At 43.8% G+C, this 23,439-nt stretch overlaps 1 protein-coding gene across 1 annotated transcript in view; it reads left to right on the top strand.

Moving 5' to 3' along the window:
- The window catches only part of LOC130278161 (endogenous retrovirus group 3 member 1 Env polyprotein-like), a 63,411-nt gene that overhangs the window by 22,260 nt on the left and 17,712 nt on the right, over window positions 1–23,439 (top strand). The window contains exon 2 of the mRNA XM_056528598.1: window positions 1,821–1,918. Coding sequence (XP_056384573.1) covers window positions 1,898–1,918 — 21 coding nt within the window. The 5' untranslated portion in view covers window positions 1,821–1,897. The remainder of the gene's footprint in view (window positions 1–1,820; window positions 1,919–23,439) is intronic.

Here is a 23,439-nt window from a genome sequence, read left to right as displayed (position 1 = left end):
TTTATAGGTTTATGCCAGCTATATGTAGGACCTAGAGGTGGTACCATTGATTCAAAACTTGTTAAAGAGGAGGCAAGATGGATACATAGGCTAAAATGCATGGCCCCATCTGGCCTCAATGAGTGCTTCTCTTGTGCAGCTTTCTTGTAGATTAATTAATTACATTTAGTTTACAGTGTGTAATAGGTTTAATTTAGGTGACATAGTTTTTTTTTCCTCCAATAAAATTAGCGAGTTAGACATATGAATTTAGTTAGCTCATATCATGGCTATGATGATGAATCATGGGAATATAGGAGATAAAAATGGTCCCGTTCTGTAATGCATGAATTTAAATAAGGTAAAAAGATTATGGGCTATTCAGTTTAACATACTGAGATATTAATTATAATATCGACTACTAGGTAATGAGAGGAATAGTAGTTTGGGAATGTGTACCTGTATAGTGTAATTGACAGTTTCGGAACTTGCCCATTATATGTATATATATATATATATATATATATATATATATATATATATAGTGATATTGATATCTATAATATAACATCTTCTATACTAAGCTCAATATAACATCTATAACTTATAACAATTAAGCTGAAAACTACCTAAACTGTATGATGATAACCTACCAGGTATAGTCATTAAGTAAAATAATTATTTTTATATATGGAATGGTGAGAATGTTTCATCCCTCCCTTAGACACTAATATCCCTTGTTTGTATCATCTCAGGGGTTATTTCACATAAATTGAGTGTTTAGGGACGGTATTAGTTATTATTATTCCAGCATTTCCCTGCTAATTATGGTTGCGAATGATCTTATTTATTGATAGGTAGTGTGATGTATCCAAGGATGATAACAATGGGGTGCGCATAATGCATTGTTAGCGCAGACCCAGCGATCGGAGCGTTCTGAACTAGAGTATAAGTCTAGGCACATGCGCGGCATCTCTAGCGCAGACTCAGCAGACAGAGCGATCTGAATATTTGTATAAGTCTGCGCGTGTGGCACTGATAGGATGGCTGCGACGGCGCATCCTGAATGACAAACAATCTGTAAGTGATGATATCAGCCTCACGAGAGATAAGAATAGCGATGCTTGATTGGTGAGTCAGTGATTCAGATGCATTCTGGCCATCATACGATACAATTGATTGGTGGATGTTAGAGCCCCTAGAGGGGCTTCTGATTGGATAATACATGACTATGTGTGATAGGCCAAATTGCAGGCGCTTGCTGATGATGATAGCCCTAAAGGTTATAAATACCATTGGTCGCCATTTTGGAGGTTGTTTACCTCATGTTCCTCCTGATGACAGTGATGGTGCACCGAAACATGTAGAGGGGGGCAAAGTTCTGGTTTTAAAGGTTTTTACCACTGTGCTAATAAGTCATATTGAGTATTGCAGACTCATATGGTATAAATGATGTACATTGTAGGGAAAATATACCAATCTATGAAAGCAATAATAAGATAAGGCACAGTGACAACACTACTTTTTAACATTTATATTGGTCACTATTATTTTTCATTTTAATATTAATATATAATAAAAGTCAAGTTTTACAGGATAGATCTAAGAAGGGTATTTAGTGCCCTGGGCTTCATGCCCTAGGGTTTTCGTAAATTAATTAAAATACTGGGGTAACTTGAATTAGAAAATAATTATGACAATAAACCTCTGTTCACATTTCTGTCATAAATCATAATATCTGTAGTTAAAGCCTGTAATGACAGATCTCACTGAGTTATAGTAACATTATTTCGGTTTCCTTTGGGGTTCTTTTGTTTTTGATGACAAGTATTGCATTGCAGACTATGGAACACTGAAACCCAGACAATATGGAACTAATGCAAAAGTAAACAGAGCTGATAATGATCCCCTAGAATAGATGTGGTTTCCAATATACCATGTAAGTAAATGTTTCTTCTTCATATTTCTTCAAATTAATACAAAGTCCGTATTATACCATTTACTTAAACCAATGAATAAAACCCAATCTAAAACTCAAACCTAACTACTGAAATATAGCAAGAATAATACATAATGGGGATTGAGTGTCCAGTGTTTGTGTTCAACACCTTTTAGTTCAGGAAAACATTTTTACAGCTTATTTCTAGAAGTAATCTGTATTAATGTGATCTACCTAACATTTTACATTTAATTTGCAAGAACATAGTTGCATTCCCAATTTTTTGGACTTAAGAGGTGACATTTGTCATTGTCTTACGAAATGTTGACATTGGCAGTTCAATGTTCTGTTTTCTGTATTTGGAAGATTTTAACCTCTTGATGCTAAGTTCATATAGTGTAAAAAGTACAAGCAGATTTTATATACACTCACATTTGCTGTTTTTTTTGGGCCATAACATACAATACGCTGTATGAAATTAGCCTAAGGATGAGGCCAATTTTGCCATTTAGGACATTTTTATGTTTAAATCTGACATGTCTCTAACATGTATAGAAGAAAGACGAGACAGACAGATATTAAACTATTACATACATTAAGGGAATCAACATGAAAACAGGAAGAGGATATTTAAAAGAAGAAAATCTACCACACAATATAGTTTTAGATTAGAGCGACAAAGGTTTCTGCAGTAATATCAGGAAGTATTACTTTACTGAGAGAGTAGTGGATGCATGGAATAGCCTTCCTGCAGAAGTGGTCACTGGAAATACAGTGAAGGAGTTTAAAGGGGTTATCCACCATAAGGTGATTTTAGTATGTACCTGGCAGACAGTAATGGACATGCTTAGGAAGGATCTGTACTTGTCTTGGGGCTAAATGGCTATGTTGTGAGATTACCATAACACCGTGCCTAGCTTTTGGTGAACTGGTATTTCCAGCTTGAGATTTCTTTTTTTGACTACAAATCCAATAATTCCATTTTCCTACCTCCCACACATCAGCCACCCCACCCATTGAAACATAAATGAGCTGCATCCATCCAAAAGACCTGTGGTTTTCAATCAGGGTGCCTACAGCTGTTGCAGTAGTTGCAGATTGATCTCCACCCATTGAAGCAGACAGGCTCCCTGTCATCAGCTGACTAGTGAGTCAGGTCTCGGCCGTATTGCAACCTGGGAAAAATCTGAGACAACAGTCATTTTGTATGCTGATAAAAATAAACATATTGGGGTGAAAATCACATAAGAATTGTGAGAAAACCATCACACACAGGTACAGACACTGTATTATGGACTACACTAACTTTACAACCCCTGTAGCACAGTCAAATAAAAAAATTCATGGAATACCCCTTTAAGCATGCATGGGATAAGCATAAGGCTATCCTTCATATAAGATAGGACCAGGAACTATTGATAGGATTCAGATTATTGGGCAGACTAGATGGGCCAAATGGTACTTATCTGCCGACACATTCTATATTTCTATATATCATACAGTGGAAAAGGATTAAAGGTAACTTCCATAAAATAGCAATTATGAAAAAAAGCCACCAACAAACTTGATTGCTTTATAAATTGATTTAGTGAAAAAATGTTTAAAACATTCACAATATGAAAAATAGAGTCTTTGCAAAAAAGTAGAAATTACAGAATTTCAAAATCACCCAAAGTGCACCTTCTTCGGACGCGCTCGACACTCTCCAGGCTGTAGGTAATTTTAAGCCCATGTCCGGGCTTCCTTCAGCGCATAGACCTTCCTCTCACGAAGGGGAACAGGCTGGAGCTTGCGGTTATACCTCACAACGTTTCGGAGGACACGCCCCCTTTCTACGTCATAAGGTATCGACGCAAGCTCCAGCCTGTTCCCCTTCGTGAGAGGAAGGTCTATGCGCTGAAGGAAGCCCAGACATGGGCTGAAAATTACCTACAGCCTGGAGAGTGTCGAGTGCGTCCAAAGAAGGTGCACTTTGGGTGATTTTGAAATTCTGTAATTTCTACTTTTTTGCAAAGACTCTATTTTTCATATTGTGAATGTTTTAAACATTTTTTCACTAAAGCAATTTATAAAGCAATCAAGTTTGTTGTTGGCGTTTTTTCATAATTGCTACTTGGATTCTCAGTCGCGGTGCGGTGCGCCCTCACTATTGATAAAAAGCAAGACACCCGCCCAAGTGTGAACAGGTGACATATATGATATATTTGTTGAACTTCCATAAAATCACATCATTTCTAAAAGGCATTACCTGATTTAGCAAGAAAATAGAATTTTTTCCATATCTACTTGTGTTAGTACCAGGTGCACTATAAATTTTTCTGAAACCAACTATATTCGCAGAATAAAACACATTGAATAAATCATCCTTTGTCCTGCTCTACTGTAAAGCTGCATCTGGTAAAAAGACGTTTTCCTCATCTTATCATAAACAAGAATGTTTTCTTTCTAGTCCTTCGGCGCACTCCACCCTATTGAATGTGCTCGCATACTACATCTACTGAAGCCATTATATTAAATAGTCACAAACAATAATAGCAGCTGCACTGTAAGAAAAAAAAATTACAAGGGACGCTAACAAATAAAGTGCAGGAAATGAACAGAAATTATACAAATCTGGTGTCCCTGAATTATCATTGTTTTCTACATATTATAATGCTCCCTTTGGTTTTATTACACATTAGTGCTGTAAAGGGTGAAGCGGAAGGAGAGATCCCATCATACCCATCATCCTGTCCTCTTCCCCTTTAATGTCTATTTCAACAGCAGGACAAAAGCTCTTCTGTCTATATAAAGAACTCTCTAAAAAAAAATTATATACATTATTATGTTCTTTCCATTTCACTATAAAAGATATAAACATAAGAGAATGTGCTGTGTAAAGGACTCAGAATAAATCAGCTTTCATGTAATTTTTTCAGATGGGTAAAAATCATGCATAGGTCCCATAATAAAATATACTAAAACATAAAAAAAAAAGTGCATAAACTCTGCTGCTGTAATGTAGCATGGTAATCAGCTATAATAATTATAGATAGACAGACATCTATATAGATAGACCAACATATTTAACAGCACTGTTTAGTCACGCTATAGAATATAGAGATTCTACATTTACTCACACATGCACAACCTACCAACTATAGTCCTGTTGAGTACTTTGATCTCTATGTACATACCATAGTCTTGTGCATTCTATATTTTAGCGAAATGTACATCAAAAACATATACAACCTCTGTTTATAATGCTACCCAACACTGTACCTGTTTACAAGATCCCACCTAAAAGGACATACTTAGTTAAAATCTTTTGACTAAGAGTGTATAATACGTAGGATTATATAAATGACTTACCTCTGCCACAAGTTCTGGTGGGGGAGATCTGCCACCCACGAAAGAAGAACAGAGAAATTGCAGTTTAAAATGAATATAAGTACCCCTACAGGGATGACTGAATCCTCATGACATCTCATTAAACTCTCTTGAAGTTACATTACTAGAATGAAACTTTCTGAAATACTTTGAATTAACCTTTAATGGTTCATTGTGTGTGTTGCTTTAATATATGGTCGACTATGCATTAGAATATGTAGTGAATGGGGGGATGGCAACTACAGTATAGAGGGGGGAAATAGTGGGGATAAAGAGCTGGTGCCAAGTAAATAAACTGGGGTGAAGCGGAAGGAGAGATTAGATCAGTTAATAGATCAGTTGATAGGAGAAAAGGAAACATAGGTAAACATATTAGGTGTATGATTTTGGTAGCCTTTAACCACTTAGGGAACCAAGGTGTACAGGTACGCCTTCGCTCCCTGGTACTTAAGGACCCAGGGCATACCTGGCACGTGGCGGGGACCAGACAGGGGTGACTGCTATCTATCAGCAGGCACCCCGTGCAAATGCTCAGGGGGGTCCTGAGAACCCCCCATCTTGGCGATCGTCACACCAGTGATTTGCGGCAATTCCGGTCATACGGGTCACGTGTGACCCGATAACCTGAAGATACATGGTGATCTCCTGTATCTATGGGGAGGCGGCGAATTCGTCACCCTCCCAGGAGCGCTGCTATTTGCCGGACAATCCGACCAATAGCAGCCGTCAGGGGAGGGGTTAATGTCCCCTTCTCGCAGCTCTGCTAGCCCACTGAGTTCAGTCAGTGGGCAGAGCTGTGAGAAAGAGCCAGGGACCCCTCTGCTGAGATCGGAGGCCCTCAGGGCTGAAGAAGGGTCCTTTAGTCAGGGTGACTTTGTATGCAGGGACGGGTAGGTGTTAAAAATAGAAAATAGTTTAAAAAAAATGTTCCCCCCCCCCTGACCCCCTAATAGGTCCTCAAGGGTCCGCCACAGTTTTTTCAGCGTGACCCGGGCACTATTAGGGGTTAAGGGCACTGCATTTGTCCCCACCCCCCTGTTTTTTTGGGCCGCAGCGTTTAAAAAAAATTTTTATAACGATGTGTGACTTATAAATCACACACCGTTGTATAAAGTATACACCAAAAACACACACACTACATACTTCCTCGCCCCCCCCCCCCACACACACACACACACACACTTTCCTGTGTTCTTCCTCGTCTTCCCCAGCACTGATGATGAGTCCCCTGTACGGTGGCGGAGACGCTGCCAGGAGTCCGACCCCCCAGACAAGCGTACTGGAGCCCCCTTTGGTGAACCGGTCTGGAGACCCTTAGAGGGTTATCAGCCACGGATTCCTGAGTTTGTTAGCGACTCAGGAATCTGGATTGACACAGCCGTATACACTGAAATTTACTATTTTAGTTCCTTTTTCAGTGACAGCTTTGTCAATCTAATGATAGAACAAACGAACTTGTACGCCCAGCAGTTCATTGACCACCACCCTGATTCTTTTTTGGCAAGGTCCAAAAAATGGTATGACATTGATGCAGCCGAAATTAGGACATTTTGGGGCCTCGTGCTGCAAATGGGCCTGGTCAAAAAACACAGTGTCAGACAGTGCTGGAGCGGGGACGTCCTCTACCAGACCCCGGTTTACAGTATGGTTATGACACAGAAGCGGTTCAAGGCCATTCGTAAATGCCTCCATTACACTGATAATGCGGCATGTCCCCTCCCCCCCCCCCGAAGTGATCCCGCCTATGACCGGCTTTAAAAAGTGAGGTCGGTCATTGATCACTTTGGGGCCAAATTTTTGGAGGCTTTGTGCCCTTCAGGGAGCTCTCGGTAGATGAGTCTCTTATCAGTTTTAAGGGGAGACTCATCTTCCGCCAGTATATTCCCTCAAAGCAGGTGCGGTATGGCGTGAAACTCTACAAACTTTGTGAGAGTACCTCAGGGTACATTTACAAGTTTAGAGTATATGAGGGACAAGATTCCCGCATTGAACCCCCAGAATGTCCCCCCACTCTGGTTGTTAGCGGGAAAATCATTTGGGACCTTGTGCACCAATTGCTGGATAAGGGTTACCACCTTTACGTGGACAACTTTTATACCAGCATCCCTCTGTTCACAACCCTTGCCACCAGATCACGTCCGCTTGTGGGATCGTGCGAAAGAACCAGAGAAGCCTCCCTCTAAATTTTAAGACACAAAGGTGAGTCCCGTGCCCTTACCAGTGAAAGCCTGTTACTGGTCAGGTATAAGGATAAGAGGGATGTCCTTAGGCTGACCACAATTCATGGTAACGACAGCTCACCTGTCCCTGTGCGAGGTACCACAACAACGGTCCTCAAGCCCGATTGTATTCTGGACTACAATCGGTATATGGGGGGAGTTGATCCATCTGATCAAATCCTCAAGCCATACAACGCCATACGCAAAACACGGGCATGGTACAAAAAAGTTGCGGTCTACTTGGTACAGGTTGCAATATGCAACTCTTTTGTACTGTCCCAGCCTGGTGGCAACACAGGGACATACCTTCAAGTCCTAAGGCCCTGATCTTTGGCGACCGGGAAAGAGCAGGCCGGAGCTCCCAAGGAACTGAAGTTATAGGTGCCAGGACCGTCCCAGGCCCACACTTTCCAGATGAAGTCAGTCTTGGGCAGTAGTTATGACCTGCTTGTACAACTGTGCAAAAAATACCTTTCTACACACTCAATGGTTACAGGCTGAATGATACTCTTTTTTACTTCAAGAAAAGGGTTAAGATGTTTATTCAGTGGAGAACTTTTGCTAGCAATGGTAAACTGTCCGACCAGTCTGAAAGAGTAGTGCAGAATGTCACATTTGTCAGTATAGCACTGTTGAGAAATATGGTGCATGCATCCATATAAACCCTTTTTTTATCCGAAGTTACAAAAATACCTATATATGTCTCAATGATCACTTAATAATGTCAATAGGGATGAGCGAATCAAATCTGACGAATCCGAATTCGTTAAGAATTTCAGGAAAAATCCCATTCATAATGAATGTGAATATCGCCACGATTCGATTGCATGAATCATTTCATTAAACTTCATTTAGTGCGGTCCAGGCTCCAGGGGCCGGGCATCTAAAATGGCAGATCCACATGTCAGGACATGGGGCAAGGGATCCTGGGAAGGCGGAAAAAAGGGTCGTGGGATGACCCTGAATCACATGCAGCCTATCAGCAGCCAGCCACCCCTGTGATGTCACAGCCCTATATAATCGGCAGCCATCTTGCGGCCAGTCACATCAGCATTCTATTACAGAGAGAGAGGGACAGACAGCAGTGTGTGTTACACAGAAAAGCATTTTTACAGCAGTGATTGACCTCCCAGTCACATTAGCGTTCTATTGCAGAGAGAGAGGGACAGAGAGCAGTGTGTTGCACAGAAAAGCTTTTTTTTACAGCAGCGATTCACCTAGAAGCACTGATAGGGAAGGGAGTGAGATTGAGAGAGAGTGCAATTTTGGGTGTAGTACACAGCACTGTGTGCTGCAGCACTGGTGTGTACAACAACTGAAAAAACTAATAGTAGCTAGCAGTTAGGGTGAGCAGAGGACTAATATCATATTGTCCTCTGTTAAGTGTAACCAGTGCGCACATCTAAGTGGTGTACCATTTTGTTCCTGTTAAAGTCTTGAGGGCCTAGATTCTGTGAAAGGACAGCCAAAAGTACACATTGTAGACAAATACTGTTTTAAGCGTAGTGGAGGGAATTGTACTCCCCTCATATACGCACTAAGTATGTCAGGCAGAGAAGTGCCAGGACATGCACAGAGGAGTGACAGAGGCCTAAATTCATCAGGCAGAGGATCGCAGCAGACTAGGGAAGAGTGGCAGTAGGAGTCGCAGCGAGAGGCCTGAGCTCCTGGTATCAGCTAGCGGTCGTGTCTCGACCAACAACCCATCTGCCATCATCGATTGGATAACACGGTAATCCACTTCATCTCAAGTGACATCTGACACCCCCAGTCAACAGTCGTTGGGTTCCTCAGACACAACCCTCAGTTGGCATGGCCTGGGAGCAGTCCCTATCCTCCCATTGCCTCTGTCCTCTGCTGTTCCCTCCCCCACAGAAGTATCTTATGCTGTGGGTTCAGCTCCACTATTTAGTGAGGACGATCTACTAGAGGACAGTCAGCAGCTACTGCCCAGCCAAGAAGTGGAGGAGACATCCGCCGCTTCCTCCACTAGGCGGGCAAGTAGTGATGAAGAGAGTGGCATGGGAGGTGGTGTTGCAAGCGGGTTGCAGGTTGCCCGTAAGGCCGCAGCTAAGCCAGCAAGGTGGTAGCATGGTTGGCAGTCAGCATGGTGGCAGAAGTGGAAAGTCTGGAGCTAAACGTGCCCAGGGGAGACCACCTGCATCGCGGCAGCCTACCTTCCCAGGAGGTAGTGGAACAGGGGTTCCTGGAGTCAGAGGCAGTAGCAGTCAATCAGTGCGGACTTTTGGTGGGAAAATCAGCAGTGTGGCAGTTTTTCATCAAGCATCCGGAGGATGTTAACCTGGCCACATGCAAGATGTGTCGGCAGAAGGTCAGGTGTAGCCAGGGTCCCAATGTTGGCACCACGGCCCTGCATCAACATATGCAGCATCACCATAAAGTGGCCTGGGAGAACCATGGCTCTGATGTGGTGGTCCAGCCTGCTGCATCACCCAGTGGCATGCCGCTCCCTGTTTCAGCCAGCCAAGGCTTCACCACCTCAGCCGAAGGGAGCTGTGTGTCATACCCCTCTTCTGTCGCTCCAGATGTTCCTGCTACTCCTACTTTGAGTCAGTCATTCCGCCAGCAATCCATTGGCAAAGCCATGTCCAAGAGACAACAGCATGCGCCCACTCATCCAACAGCACAGAAGCTGAATGTGCTCCTGTCCAAGGTGCTGGTGCTACAGTCCCTCCCTTTTCAATTGATGTACTCTGCAACTTTCAGAGAACTGATGGCTTGTGCCGAGCCGAGAGTCCCAAGCCGTCATTTCTTTGCGAAGAAGGCAGTACCAGCCCTGCATAATTTTGTGGAACAGAAGGTGGGACAGTCCTTGAGCCTGACGGTGTGTACCAAAGTGCACGGCAGCGCCGACATCTGGAGCTGTAACTACGGTCAGGGACAATACATCTCTTTACGGCCCACTGGGTGAATGTGGTTCCTGCACAGCCACAACAGCAACTTGGACAAGTCACGCCGCTTCCGCCTCCATGCTCTAAGGCCATTGGTCCTGTGACAGTGTGCAACTCTGCCTCCTCATCCTCCACCGTGTCCTCAGCCTCCACTGCACGGACAATTCTCAGTGCCCCTCCAGCATACCATGTGTGCAGGACACGGTGGTGTCACGCTTTTTCTCACATTTTTTGCCTTGGTGAATGAAGTCACACAGGGGAGGAACTGCTAAAAGTAATTTATCAAGAAATCGAATCATGGCTTACTTCACCAAAACTGGCATTGGAAACCATGGTGACCGACAAGGGGAAGAACATCTTGTCTGCGCTGCGACAAGGAAGCCTGAGGCATGCGCCCCGCATGCCACACGTGGTCAATCTGGTTGTCAATCGGTTCCTGAATTGTTCCCCCCATCTGCAAGATATCCTAACAATGGGAAGGAAAATTTGCATACACTTCAGCCACTCGTACACCGCAAAGCACACCCTCCTTAAGCTGCAGCATCAGAACGGTATCCCCCAACATAGTCTGATTTGCGACGTTTCCACACATTGGAATTCCACCCTCCATATGTTGTAATGACTATACGAACAGAGAAAAGCCATCACTGATTTCTTGATGATTCAAGAGGATAGGGGGACTCCCCTGTGTAACTTCAATGTCAACCAGTGGCAGCTCATACGTGACACCTCCCGTTTGCTCAAGCCCTTTGAGGAAGCCACGTTATTAGTCAGTTGCCAGGATTACAGGATGAACGACGTATTCCACTGCTTCATTTACTACAACTCGTGTTGAAAATGATGGCTGGTCAGGGCACTGAAGTGGTGCCTACATCTCATGGCCACATGAGCCTTGTGGGGGCTGAATTGGAGGAGGGGGGGGAGGGGCACAGTGGAGCACAGTTTAGGTTTTGCGAGATGTGCGGTTTTTCTAGTCATCTGACAGGAGAGGAGGAGCAGGAGCAGCCAGAGGAGCTAGAGGGTTATGAGGAAGGCGAGACAGAGGACACCGTGGCAGTATGCAGTGGAGATGGAGGCAGGGAGTCCCTCCGAGTTACTTGCACAAATGGCATGATGCATGCTCACTTGCTTGCGTAGTGACCGCCGAATTGTCACCATTGGGCAGCGGGATTACTTCTGGCTCTCCACCTTATTGGACCCTCGCTACTGGCACAAAATGGGGGCCTTTTTTTACACCCACTGAGAGGGAGGACAAACTGACCTACTACAGGGACATCCTACGTAGTCAGTTGGCTTATGCCTGCCTGACTCAGGGGGCCCTCTGCGCTCACCTTCCACTGCCATGGCTGCTGGGGAGGGGTGGGGTGGCAGGAGCAATACCAGCTCCATCAGCAACAGCCTGAGTCTACAGTCACTGATGAGTAGCTTTCTTCACCCGCATAGTGAAGCAACTCATCAGCAGCAGATAGACCAGGAGCAGGACCTGAACCAGCAGGTGGTGGCATATCTTGACATGACCATGCCAACACACCTTGAAGATCCGCTGGACTTTTGGGTAATACAGTCATACAGTCTTCCTGAACCTCCACCATTGAAAAAGGGGACGCAGTTCCCCGAAACGCGTCTGGTGTTAAGACAACCCTGCACATCATCTGAGACAATCGTTACCGCATTGCCGGTCCTCACCTACTCTCTCACCTGCTCCCCGTGCCGTCGGGGTAGAGAGGATACCTCCAGCATTGCCATACGCTACTACGACCGCTAGGCTTCACAGCGCTGCCACACGCTGCTTCCCAGCCATCATCTCCGACCCCCAGCACCGGATCATATCACCCCTCCTACATTTCTCCCGTGCCGCCGGGACAGAGGGACGTGTATCCGGATCGCAAGCACAGCTGCACTCACCTGACTGTGCACACTGTAGCCGGTAAGAGGCACTAAGTGCCTGAACTGTATAGCGATTGCCCTCTTGCATTCAGTCCCCGTGCCGTTGGGGTAGAGGGGGCATCGCCTGTATCTCTGCACCTAAAAACATTTATAGTGGGCCCCAATCTGGGAGGCTTCAGAGCTACCGAAAATTTGCCTTATTGGATTATCAACTTTTTTGCTATGTACTTTCATCTGGATTAATCCTGGCTCTTATAATATGACTTTACAGTATAACTAAACAGATACTGTTTGCACTGTCCCATTGCCCCACTTTCATTGTCTCATTGTCCAATTAGTGAAGTGCAATACCACTGTGTATATTTTATATTTTTAGCATTTTATACCATTGTAACCATTTTATCTAGTGACCAGTCTGCGACAAGGGCCCTGCCGCAGACCTCACATCATTTTTCCAAATAAATGTTATCATTTTATGCTATTTTAGACACGTTTTCTTTTTTCTCTCTCTCTTTCTTCTAATTTTTGACCTTATATCTTTTACTCTGACCTAGCCTAGCAGGACTGCCTCCCCTTTTTACACTATTAGTACTCTTTCTTGGCACATGGGTATGTGCAACGCAGTATCCTCGGTATAGGTTTTCTCTTTTCACGTTGAGCTCCCACATTTTTTTTATATATTTTCTCACCCTATTTCCACCTACAAACACTGCTATTTCAAAGGGTTTTTAGGTGGAAATAGGGAGAGTTTGATACGTAATGCATATCCTCAATACTTTTAGAAAAGAGAGCGTTTTCTTCTGCCTATCTTCCTCAGGGCTACTATTCTGATCCTGCCTCCCGCCTGATGCCACACATCTGATGCCAAGTTTTCCTTTTTTCACCCACCTTCGTTACCGGGTACTGGTATTTCCACCCACTGCTCCACTATGTCACCGGGTCACTTCCAGGACTCCTGATGCTGCTGATGCCACCTCCAGGCTGTCTCATACTGCCACCACATGTTCTCCTTATGCTGCTGCCACCTCCAGGCTGTCTCATTCTTCAACTATATTGTCTCCTCATGCTTCCGCCAGCTCCAGGCTGTGTAATTCAGCTACTATTTGGTCTCCTTATGCTGCTGCCAACTCCAGGCTGGGTCATTCAGCCACTATATGGTCTGCTCTTGCTGCCACCAACTCCAGTCTGTGTCATTCAGCCTCTATATGGTCTCCTCATGCTGCTGGCACATTAAATAAAACTTTTTAGGTTCATCTATTTGAAATCTTCAATTTAAATGCTAAAATACTTCTTTAATCTTTTCAATTTTGAGGCCCTATGGTCTCGTCAGGCTGTTGCCACCTCCAGGCTGGGTCATTCAGCCACTCTATGGTCTCCTCATGCTGCCGCCACCTCCATGCTGTGCCATTCAGCCACTATATGGTCTCCTCATACTGATGCCACCTCCAGGCTTTGTCATTTTGCCGCTCTGCAACAGTGATTCTAATAGCGACATCTCTAATCTGCATGTCATACAGAATAACAGTATTATTTCATTAATCCAGCATACACCCTATGCATGTTACAGCAAGAGTAAGTGTTCTATACACCTATTGAGGCTTTCTGTAGGACAGAAATAGTTGTTTTTAATACAGATTCGCCGCAAATAAATTTGTGCCGAACCAAATTTTTTCGGAAAATATGGCGAATCAGACGAATCAAATTTTTCTAAAATGATGTCAACATAGTTATTATTTTTCATTTGTGCTCTGTGCAGCACCTTTGTTTTAATGCTGGGTGGCGCCGGGCCGATTAGGGATAGGGGCCACGGACTGTGTGGCATGGAGTGGGGGATAGTAAGGGGTTAATGTGGTTCCCCTCCCATCCTCCTTTTAGCTGTCAAGGGTGATTGACAGGGGAATTAGAAGGAGGAGTGGGGATGTCACATGGGTTCAGGGGGCTGGGTCGGCACCCTCTCTGATATAAGAGGAGGTCCCTCCTCTCCCAGGTCCTTTTCACTGACCTGTAGCCAGCGGAGACAGCTCCTGTGCTTCTGCTGTGAGTATGGCTGATGAGATTTTGTGGTTGCTCCGGGAGAGGGCGCGGGCTCCCGCCCCCTTCGCCGGGTCCGACGGCAGTGCCCCAGGATGCGGTGGGCTGGCACTACACCCGCTGCTCCACACGTCCCCCTGCACTCTTAGCCCCAGTCTCCCTAGAGCTTTGCTGCAGCAAGGCCGTTCTAAAGTATCATTGCAAAAGTTGCAATCCATTTTGGGGTAGCTGGTTTTTGCCTGTTGTATCATGCCCATGGGATGGGTTTTCTTGCGGCAGCTCTCCTTGGCTACTAAGGGAGTCTGGAGACCCTAGCAACATATTCGTTTGACCACCCCCCTTAAGTCGGACTTGTTGGTGTGGCGTGAGTTTTTGCACAGCTACTACAGTCGCACCTGTTTTCAGTCTCCTGAAGTCAGTAACTCGGAGTTTTCCCTGTTCACCGATGCCGCGGGATTGGTGGGTTATGAGGCCATTTTAGGTTCTGAGTGGAGTGCTGAGGTCTGGCCTCCACATTGGCAGGGGGAAGGTTTTTGTCTCAATCTTACCCTTCTTGAGCTTTTTCCCATTGTTGTGGCTGTAGAGCTTTGGGGTTCTGTGCTCAGGGACCGTAAGTTTGCTTTTGGACCGATAACATTAGGTTGGTCCATTGTATCAATGGCTTGTCCTCCTCTTCCCTCCCTGTGTTGTCTTTGCTTTGGCATCTGGTCCTCCGGCATTTAGAGTACAACATTTGGTTTAGGTCTCGTCGTGTTCCTGGTGTTCAAAATGTGCATGCTGACCTGTTGTCTCGTTTTCGTTTTCAGGAGTTTCACCAGCTGTCTCCGGGGGTGGCTCAAGAGGGCCTGTCTTGCCTGGCATTCCTGTGGACCCTAGTATCCAGAGTTTTATGCCCTTGATCGCCTTCTCCGTGGCTCCGTCTACGTGGTCCGGTCACGGTAAGGCCTGGGAAGGTTGGTTGTTTGTGGTGGGTGATCGTGATTTCTCTTCTAGCGAGGTGGTGAATTTTTCCATTACAGTGAACTATCTACTGGGTTTGGAGCGCTCTCTTTAGTTCACCGGCCATTGTGAGACGCCGTCTAGGTGGAGTGGGTTTCTATTTGAAGTTAGGGGGGTGGCCTGATTGCACTAGGCATTTTGGGATTCAGCAGGCTTTGAAGGGGGTGGAGAGGGTATAGGTTCGGAAGGAAAAGAGGCATCCTGTGTCCTTTGGGCTGTTGGAGTTCGGGTTTGTACCTCTCCTTACAAGGGGCTTTTGTTTTATGTGGCATTCTGTCTTACTTTTTTCGGGGTGCTAAGGGTGGGTGAACTTGTGCCGTCTTCTGTGGGGGGACCTGGAGGTCTTTTTCAGGATGACGTATTGTTAGCTAATGGTGTGGTTCAGCTACGTATTAGGAGGTCCAAGACGGGGTGGGATGTTGGTTGAGTCTTGGGGGGGGCGGGCTGCCTTGTTTTTTCGGTGTCGGAATTTTTGAAGGTTAGGGCCCTGGGGAGAAGTTTGTGGTCCATTCTTCGGGGGCGCCCCTCACTCGTTTAGTTCAGTTTTTAAGAGGTGTTTGCTGTTGGCGGGTGTGCCTCCCTCTGACTACGGGAGGCATTCTTTCCGGATTGGCACGGCCACTGAGGCGGCCAGGGCCAGTCTTCCCGCTAGTCATATTCAAAGGATTGGTAGGTGGAAGTCAGGATGTTATGCGGGTTATGTGTGTCCTGAGTTGCTTTTCTAACATGTTTCTCTTTTACAGGTCCTCATTCTCCTGTGGGGCATTCTTATATTCATCGCGCTGCTCAACGTGTGGTCTGACGGCCAGGTGGTAGGTCCTTGGGATTCCAGGTGGAGGTACATTGGCGTGGGATCGTGGGGTCTACCTTGGTCCAGGGTTCTGCTGGAATCCATCCAAATTGCGGGCATGTTGAGGTCTCCTGTCATTTTGGTCATTCATGTGGGGGGGGGGGGAGGGGAATGATATCCTGTCCCTTCAGGTGACCGAGCTTATTGTCCTGATGCGGGTGGATCTTTAGAGGATAGTGTCTTTCTTTTCCGAGATTCTGATTGTCTGGTCCAAAATTGTTCCTCGGGTCACGTGGCAGAATTCCCGGGGATGGAGCTGTGGTGTAAAGGGCACGTAGGACCATTAATTCCCATATGGTTCACTTTGTGCGGGCCTGTTCTGGGGTAGTGGTGAGGCACAGGCAGCTTGAAGGGGACAATAGGCAGCCCAGATGGGGTGCATCTCAAAGATATAGGTTTGGATATTTTCCTGTCGGGATTACAGGATGGAATAGAACAAGCCCTTTATGTTCTGAGAGGGGGTCGTAGCTCAGTGTGAGGAGGCTGAGCTCCTCCTGTGGTGGTAAACGAGATAAATACATAGAGAAGATGAGGTGGAAGGCTTTTAGGCCCTTTGGCTGAGGCCGGCGGCTGGCTGTGGGCTTCCACTGGTTGGGCAACCTCATGGGAGGTTGGACGAGTTTTGGTTACCATGTTAAGTGTGACCTAACTAAATAAAATCTGTAGTCGACCCCCACGACCACTTAAAGTTGACTGTTGTTGGCGTGTTAGTGGCAGAAAGTTAACAATACGATGGGGGGAAGGAGTAGAAGGAGAGAGGTAGGTCATTGCACACAGTCTGCCATAGCAGCGAGGCCAATGTAAAGGACTATAGATGCTATAATTTCTCTCCTCTCATACAGACATTGCCTATATTTACAGTTGCTTTGCATGCCCCTCTATTACAATGACTTACTGTATGTTCACTTCTTTTGGTCACTCACTTTGCATTATCTGCTGCCAGGGGCATATTGTAAAGCTTGTGCAAAATTTTAGCTTAGCCCCTTCCTGCACAACATCTCATATGGCCACCAATGAAGTAGCTAGGGACTAGAGCACCGCTTCGCTGGGCAATACCAAACTGCATCAAATAAGTATTAACATAGAGAACCCTAATAGCAATGCAGCCAGATATACCGGGCCACATAGCATTCAGGCATTTAGCTCTAGCCCAATGAAGGTTGTTGTCTGCAACCCTAGATTCTATGGCAGTTAAGGGGTTAATATTTGTATGCCCAGTGGTCTATGGCAGTTAAATGGTTATTGTCACCCCCTTTGGTGATCTAGGGCTTAGGAAGGGTTAATGTCAATAGTACCTCTTCAGGCTCCAGAGATGCCCTAGCTATAATCTTCCTTTTCTTTTGGAAATGATCATCGAGAATAAAGAAGGTTATGTAGTTGTAACTATCAGCAGGAGAATCAGTGTAAATGTGATATGGGGGCCTGTAGGCCCCCAGTTTTTAGGACTCCGGAATTGCTATGACTCCCATAGGAGAGTCACTGTGTGCTGCCAAGCAAGGGAAACATTATCCTTCCAGAGGGGCGAAGTCAAGGAGCAGTGCAGACATAAGAGATATAAAGGGGGAAATCCCTCACCATGGGATGTCACACAAGCAGAAGATGCATAGTCATGTCACTAACAATTTTTAAGCTGTTTATAAGCCACAGTTCAGTTTCTTCAATACTGCAGGCTACAGGTAAATTAAACAGTAATGCTTGCATTGTCTTTATGTAGGATCACACGTGATGTATTATGCTGCATATTTGCTGCTGTGTACTTGTCGCTGCATATTTGCTGCTGTGTACATGTCAGTGCGTATTTGCTGCAGCTGATTTTGTTACCCATTGACTTTAGGGTAGGAATATACTCAGCAGCAAAATATGGCACGTGTGACCCTACCCTATATGTGAATGACACGGACCACTACAGCACGCTATGAAGCTAGTTATATGTGGCCCAGGAAACAGGGTCAAAGTGGAGTACAAGTTATGTGCATTCATAAATGCTGGTATGGAATATGTGGAACTTGTTTTGTAGGATTCCGGGAGCTCTTTAACCAAATCTGTTCTATTGAAAGCCAGTTGTGGTATCTAATCAGATTATCCTGCAGGCTATGAGCTTTATCAGCCACAAATCAGCAATTCAGCACCTATAGAAAATGTATGGGCCTTTAGTGTTCTTTTATTTGCCTCCTGTTTCTACAAAGGATTTATCAAATGGATTGATTCCAAAGGTATATATAGGGTTAGCGGAAATTAAAAGTAAGGGTTTTATTCGTGGTAGTCTTAAAGGGGTTTTACCACAAAGATAAATAGGTTTACCACCTTGGGGACTCAGGGTTTTTCCGTTTTTGCGCTTTCATTTTTTCCTCCTCCCCTTTAAAAAATATAACCTTTTCAATTTTGCACCTCCAGACTCATATGATGGCTTATGTTTTGCATCACCAATTCTACTTTGTAATGATGGCAGTCATTGTACCCAAATATCTACTGCAAAACAAAATAAAATCATTGTGCGACGAAATTTAAGAAAAAAACACCATTTTGTAAATTTTGGGGGCTTCCGTTTCTATGCAATAAATTTTTCTGTGAAAATGACACCTTATCTTTATTCTGTAGGTATATATGATTAAAATGATACCCTACTAATATAGGCTTGATTTTGTCGTACTTCTGAAAAAAATCATAACTACATGCAGGAAAATTTATATGTTCAAAATTGTCATCTTCTGACCCCTATAACTTTTTTATTTTTCTGCGTACGGGGCGGTATGAAGGCCTATTTTTGCGTCTGTGATATGAAGTTTTTATCGGTATCATTATTGTTTTAATCAGACTTTTTGATCGTTTTTTATTCATTTTTTTTATGGTAGAAAAAGTGACCAAAAATATGCTATTTTTTACGTGTACCCCATTGACCTTTCGGTTTACTTAAAGATATATTTTTATAGTTAGGACATTTATGCACACTGCAATACCATATATGTTTATATTTATTTATTTTTATTTACATGTTTTTTTAAGTGGGAAAAGGGGGGTGATTTTAACTTTTATTAGGGAAGGGATTAGATCACATTTATTAACTCTTATAGCCTCATAGGGGGCTATAACATGCAGTATATTGATTGCCAGCACTGTTCAATGGTATGCCATAGCATTGCATTGATCAGTATTATTGGCGGTCGATTGCTCAAGCTTGGATTTTAGGCTTGGAGCAATCAATCGCTGATCGGACGCGCCGGAGGCAGGTAAGGGACCATCCTGCTGCGTCCTAGCTGATCGGAACACCGCGGTTTCACTGAGCTGCCGGGAATGCTTTTTTTACATTTTAAACGCGGCAATCAAAGTCTAAAGGGTTAATAACACGCATCACCTCGATCAGTGACGGGCGCTATTAGCCCCGGGTCCTGGCTACCGTTAGCTGCAGAGACCGACCCGATATGACCCCATGTTATATTGCGGGAGCGGCGCAGGACGTACAGGTACATCCTGTGTCCCCAAGAGAATAAACCGATACATTATGTAAAATTAAATATATTTGTAAATACATAGAGATACATGAAGGGGGCGTGTCGGCCGTGGCTTCCTGCAGGGGTCAGAACGTCCGCTTCTGGCAGACTGCCGAGGCCATGTTCGGGAGATCGCGGGGGGGGGGGGGGGTCCCAGCGGTCGGAACTACTGCGATCTATAACTTATCCCATATTCTTTGGATAGGGGATAAGTTATATTTCACTGCACTACTATTAAGTGATATTGCAATGCACTAATATTTAGTTGCATTTTATTCCAATAATTTTAAAAAATTTTAAAAAGTTGTCCGGAATTAAAGAAATGTGCAGTGTGAAAGTTGTCTTTATCTACTCATACCTTTGATATGCCTGTGCATAGTAATACTGTACAGTTATCCCTAAAGTTACAATGTTAATTGGTTCCAGGATGACCAATGTATGTTGAAATCATAACTCTATTGAAAACTCATAATTGGTTCTGAAGCCTCCAAAATGTCATCCTAAAATAGGAAAAAAGTAAGGGTTTAAAGAAAAATTAAGTAGATAACTATTACCTATTGTATTTTAACTCTTTAGCGACGCAGGACGTATATTTACGTCCTGCGCCAGCTCCCGCGATATAATGCAGGGTCACAAGGTGACCCCGCCTCATATGGGGTCGGTCCCGGCGGCCATCATCGGCCAGGACCCGCGGCTAATACCGGTATGTATAGAGTGCTTATTTCTTAATATAGACATAAAGTTATAATAATTGTGCTATTATGTTATATCATGAGCAAGGTCATAGAATAAAAAGATTACCCTTTATTAACAAACCTTTCCGCCAATAGCTAAATACATCCAGCTGAGCAAGGATATTACTGCATTACACCCTCCATTATTAGTTTCTTCTTCCAATGTTATAAATTGAAGGTTGCATTTTTAAGCCAGCTAATATAGCAGCTGGACTTAACTTATTAATAAGGCTAATCCTCTTTAGGGAACAGTTGGAGACAACTAATAAACAGTGAAAATTTGGTGATCTCTTTCACTCGATTAGACATAACATAAGATCGTGCTGCTGACATTAGACAAGTGTGTTAACTCTACCTGTCAAAATTTTCTCACACTGATGGTAAGTTGTATTAATATATCTTAGACTAGGTTTACACTATATTTGGTGACCTGGCACCTAGTTTTCCATTGTCTTTGCATTTTTTTTCAGCCTGATCTAAATGTAGACTATGCACTGTGCAAATATACTACACAATTGGATACATCTGCCATCGACTTTCAATATGATCAAATGTATATTTTAAAGGGGTAACCCAGGAATGGAAAATCAGCTCCAAGTCTGGTATTACAACTTGGCTCCATTCACTTCAATGGAACTGAGCTGAAGAACCACACCCAACCTGGAGATAGATGGGGAGCATTTAAAAAAAAAAAAAGAAAGAAATTAGCTCTGTTTTTCTTTTTTATCTTTACAGTGAAAAAAAGTAGTCTGCTTTAAATCTTTCAGTAATATGCCAAAAGTCTACGTAAACTGTCTAGACACCTTTTTTACATCTTTTTTTTTAAATCCCATATACTGCCAACTGTATGTGAAATGTGGTATGAATTGACACACTGTTCCCACTGAGTTCCTGAGCTTCCGCAGGAAGGTTCACCCATGTTTTAGAGTCCTATCCAGATAGCTTCCGGAAAATGGACTGAACATAGTCAAAATTAGACTACATTCGGCCCATTGTAGATGGTCATATAAATATTCCGTTACAATAGGCATGTATTATTACCAGTTGTGTTCTAGTATGTTGCCTGCATGAAGGAACTTTATTATGCCTTAAAAGCAACCCTACATAATGTGGCATGTGATGGAGCACAGAGGTACAGATTGGGTTATCATAATACAGATCTGGCATGGATTGATCCATTCTTGTAACAAATGTATCACCACATGAATATGAATGACTAAATATAATTAAACCGTTTAAGTCCACTGACTTTATTTTTCAAATGATTATAAGATCAGCACAAAAACTCCAAGGGTATGGTCACATGTGCCCGTGTGTCCTGCGTTGTCTGCTCGTAGCAGCAATCCACCACTACGAGCAGACACACAGGGATATGCGAGTCGCGTGCATGTGCAGTTTACTCACAGTCATCGGATCCACACTTGGCCTAGCTCAGGGAGCAGGGGGAGCGGCTTCGATGTCTATGAGTAAACTGCGAATGCGCACGACTCACAGATCCCTGCGTGTCTGCTTGTAGTGGCCGGTTGCTGCTACGAGCAGACAACACAGAACACACAGGCACAGCAGGAATCTCACTCTATGGACGGTCATCAGGGCATCCGCAGCGTCAAATATGCTGCAGATGTGCTACGTGTGACCCTACCCTAAGGGAGAGTTCTTAAAAGTAGTGGCAAAAAGAAATGTAGGTCTCTAGTCCCAATCTATAAAAAAAATTCAAGCCTTATTAGATCCAGTTAAAAAATCTTCTTACGGAAATGTGCATATAAAAAAATCACATGAAAGGCCGACGCCTTTCGAACTATCATAGTTTTTGGCATGGCATACCACCAACATGTCCAAATAAGCTTTTATACCTACAAGGCTAGTGACACCAAAGCCTCATGACAATGCTTTATCCTCCTTCTTCTTGACTTCGAGGACTCTCACCTGCTACATACTCTATCATCCCTTGATGTCCCTCTCCTTCATCTCCTACTACCTAACCAACTGAACATTCAGCAACCGTACATTCACCCCCCCCCCCCCCCCTCCTCACTTAGCCCTCTGATTGTTGCAGTTCCCCAAGGTTCTGTCCTGGGGCTCCTACTCTTCTCCATCTATACATTGGGCCTGGGACAGATCATAGAATCCCATGGCTTCAAGTACCACCTCTATGGTATCCCAGAGTGTCTGTTGGATAGACCTTCCTTCTCCTCTTTTGCTTTCTAAAACTCAACATGGAGAGAACAGAACACATTATTGCATTATTGAAATGCTTTGCAATGTACTCTTAATGAAATAAACCAAGCTTATGTTAATGACCAGATGAGTGCCACTTCAATTTCTACACTGTGGATTATATGTATCTTGTTTCTTCGGACTGAGTAAAACTACACCCAGCACTACTGCTCCCAGCTAGAGGTCAACTCCATCAGCAGATCACTGATAACACTGAGTAATGCTATCAGCGTTTGAAATCTGAACAGTTAATGTAAGAGTCACCTATAGAAATTAAAAATGTAAAAGTATGCATAAAACAACAAAAACGTTTTTTTAAAAGACATAAGCTCCTCCCCTGAAATTTTTTTCAATCGCCCCCTTTTTCCATTTTTCAAATAAAAAAAACCATATATTTGGTATTGCTGTGTGTGAAAATGTCCGAACTATTGGTTTATAAAAAATACTAAAGCCCAAAATTGCTGATTTTTAGCCACAAGAAAAATAGGGCGTATCTGTGAGGCTCAGGGGTACTCATCAGACCATCCCCAGACCATTACGGAAGTACGATGAGTTAAGATGATGGCCAGAGGTCTGTTAATCTGCCTTCTAACAGACCAGAAAAGTAGATAACACTGATCAGTGCTATGCCTATACATAGCACTGATTAGTATAACCAATAAAAGATCGCTATTAATAGTTCTCTACGGGACTTGAAAAAGTAAAAGAAAGTTTTAATAAACGTGAATAAGCCCCTCCCCTTCGCATTTTTACAATAAAATAAATAAACATATGTGGTATCGCTGCGAAAATGTCTGAACTATTAAAATATAATG

This window comes from Hyla sarda, chromosome 1 (assembly GCF_029499605.1).
Source record: "Hyla sarda isolate aHylSar1 chromosome 1, aHylSar1.hap1, whole genome shotgun sequence".
Classification (NCBI taxonomy): domain Eukaryota; kingdom Metazoa; phylum Chordata; class Amphibia; order Anura; family Hylidae; genus Hyla; species Hyla sarda.
This window is presented reverse-complemented; position numbering and strand designations above follow the sequence as displayed.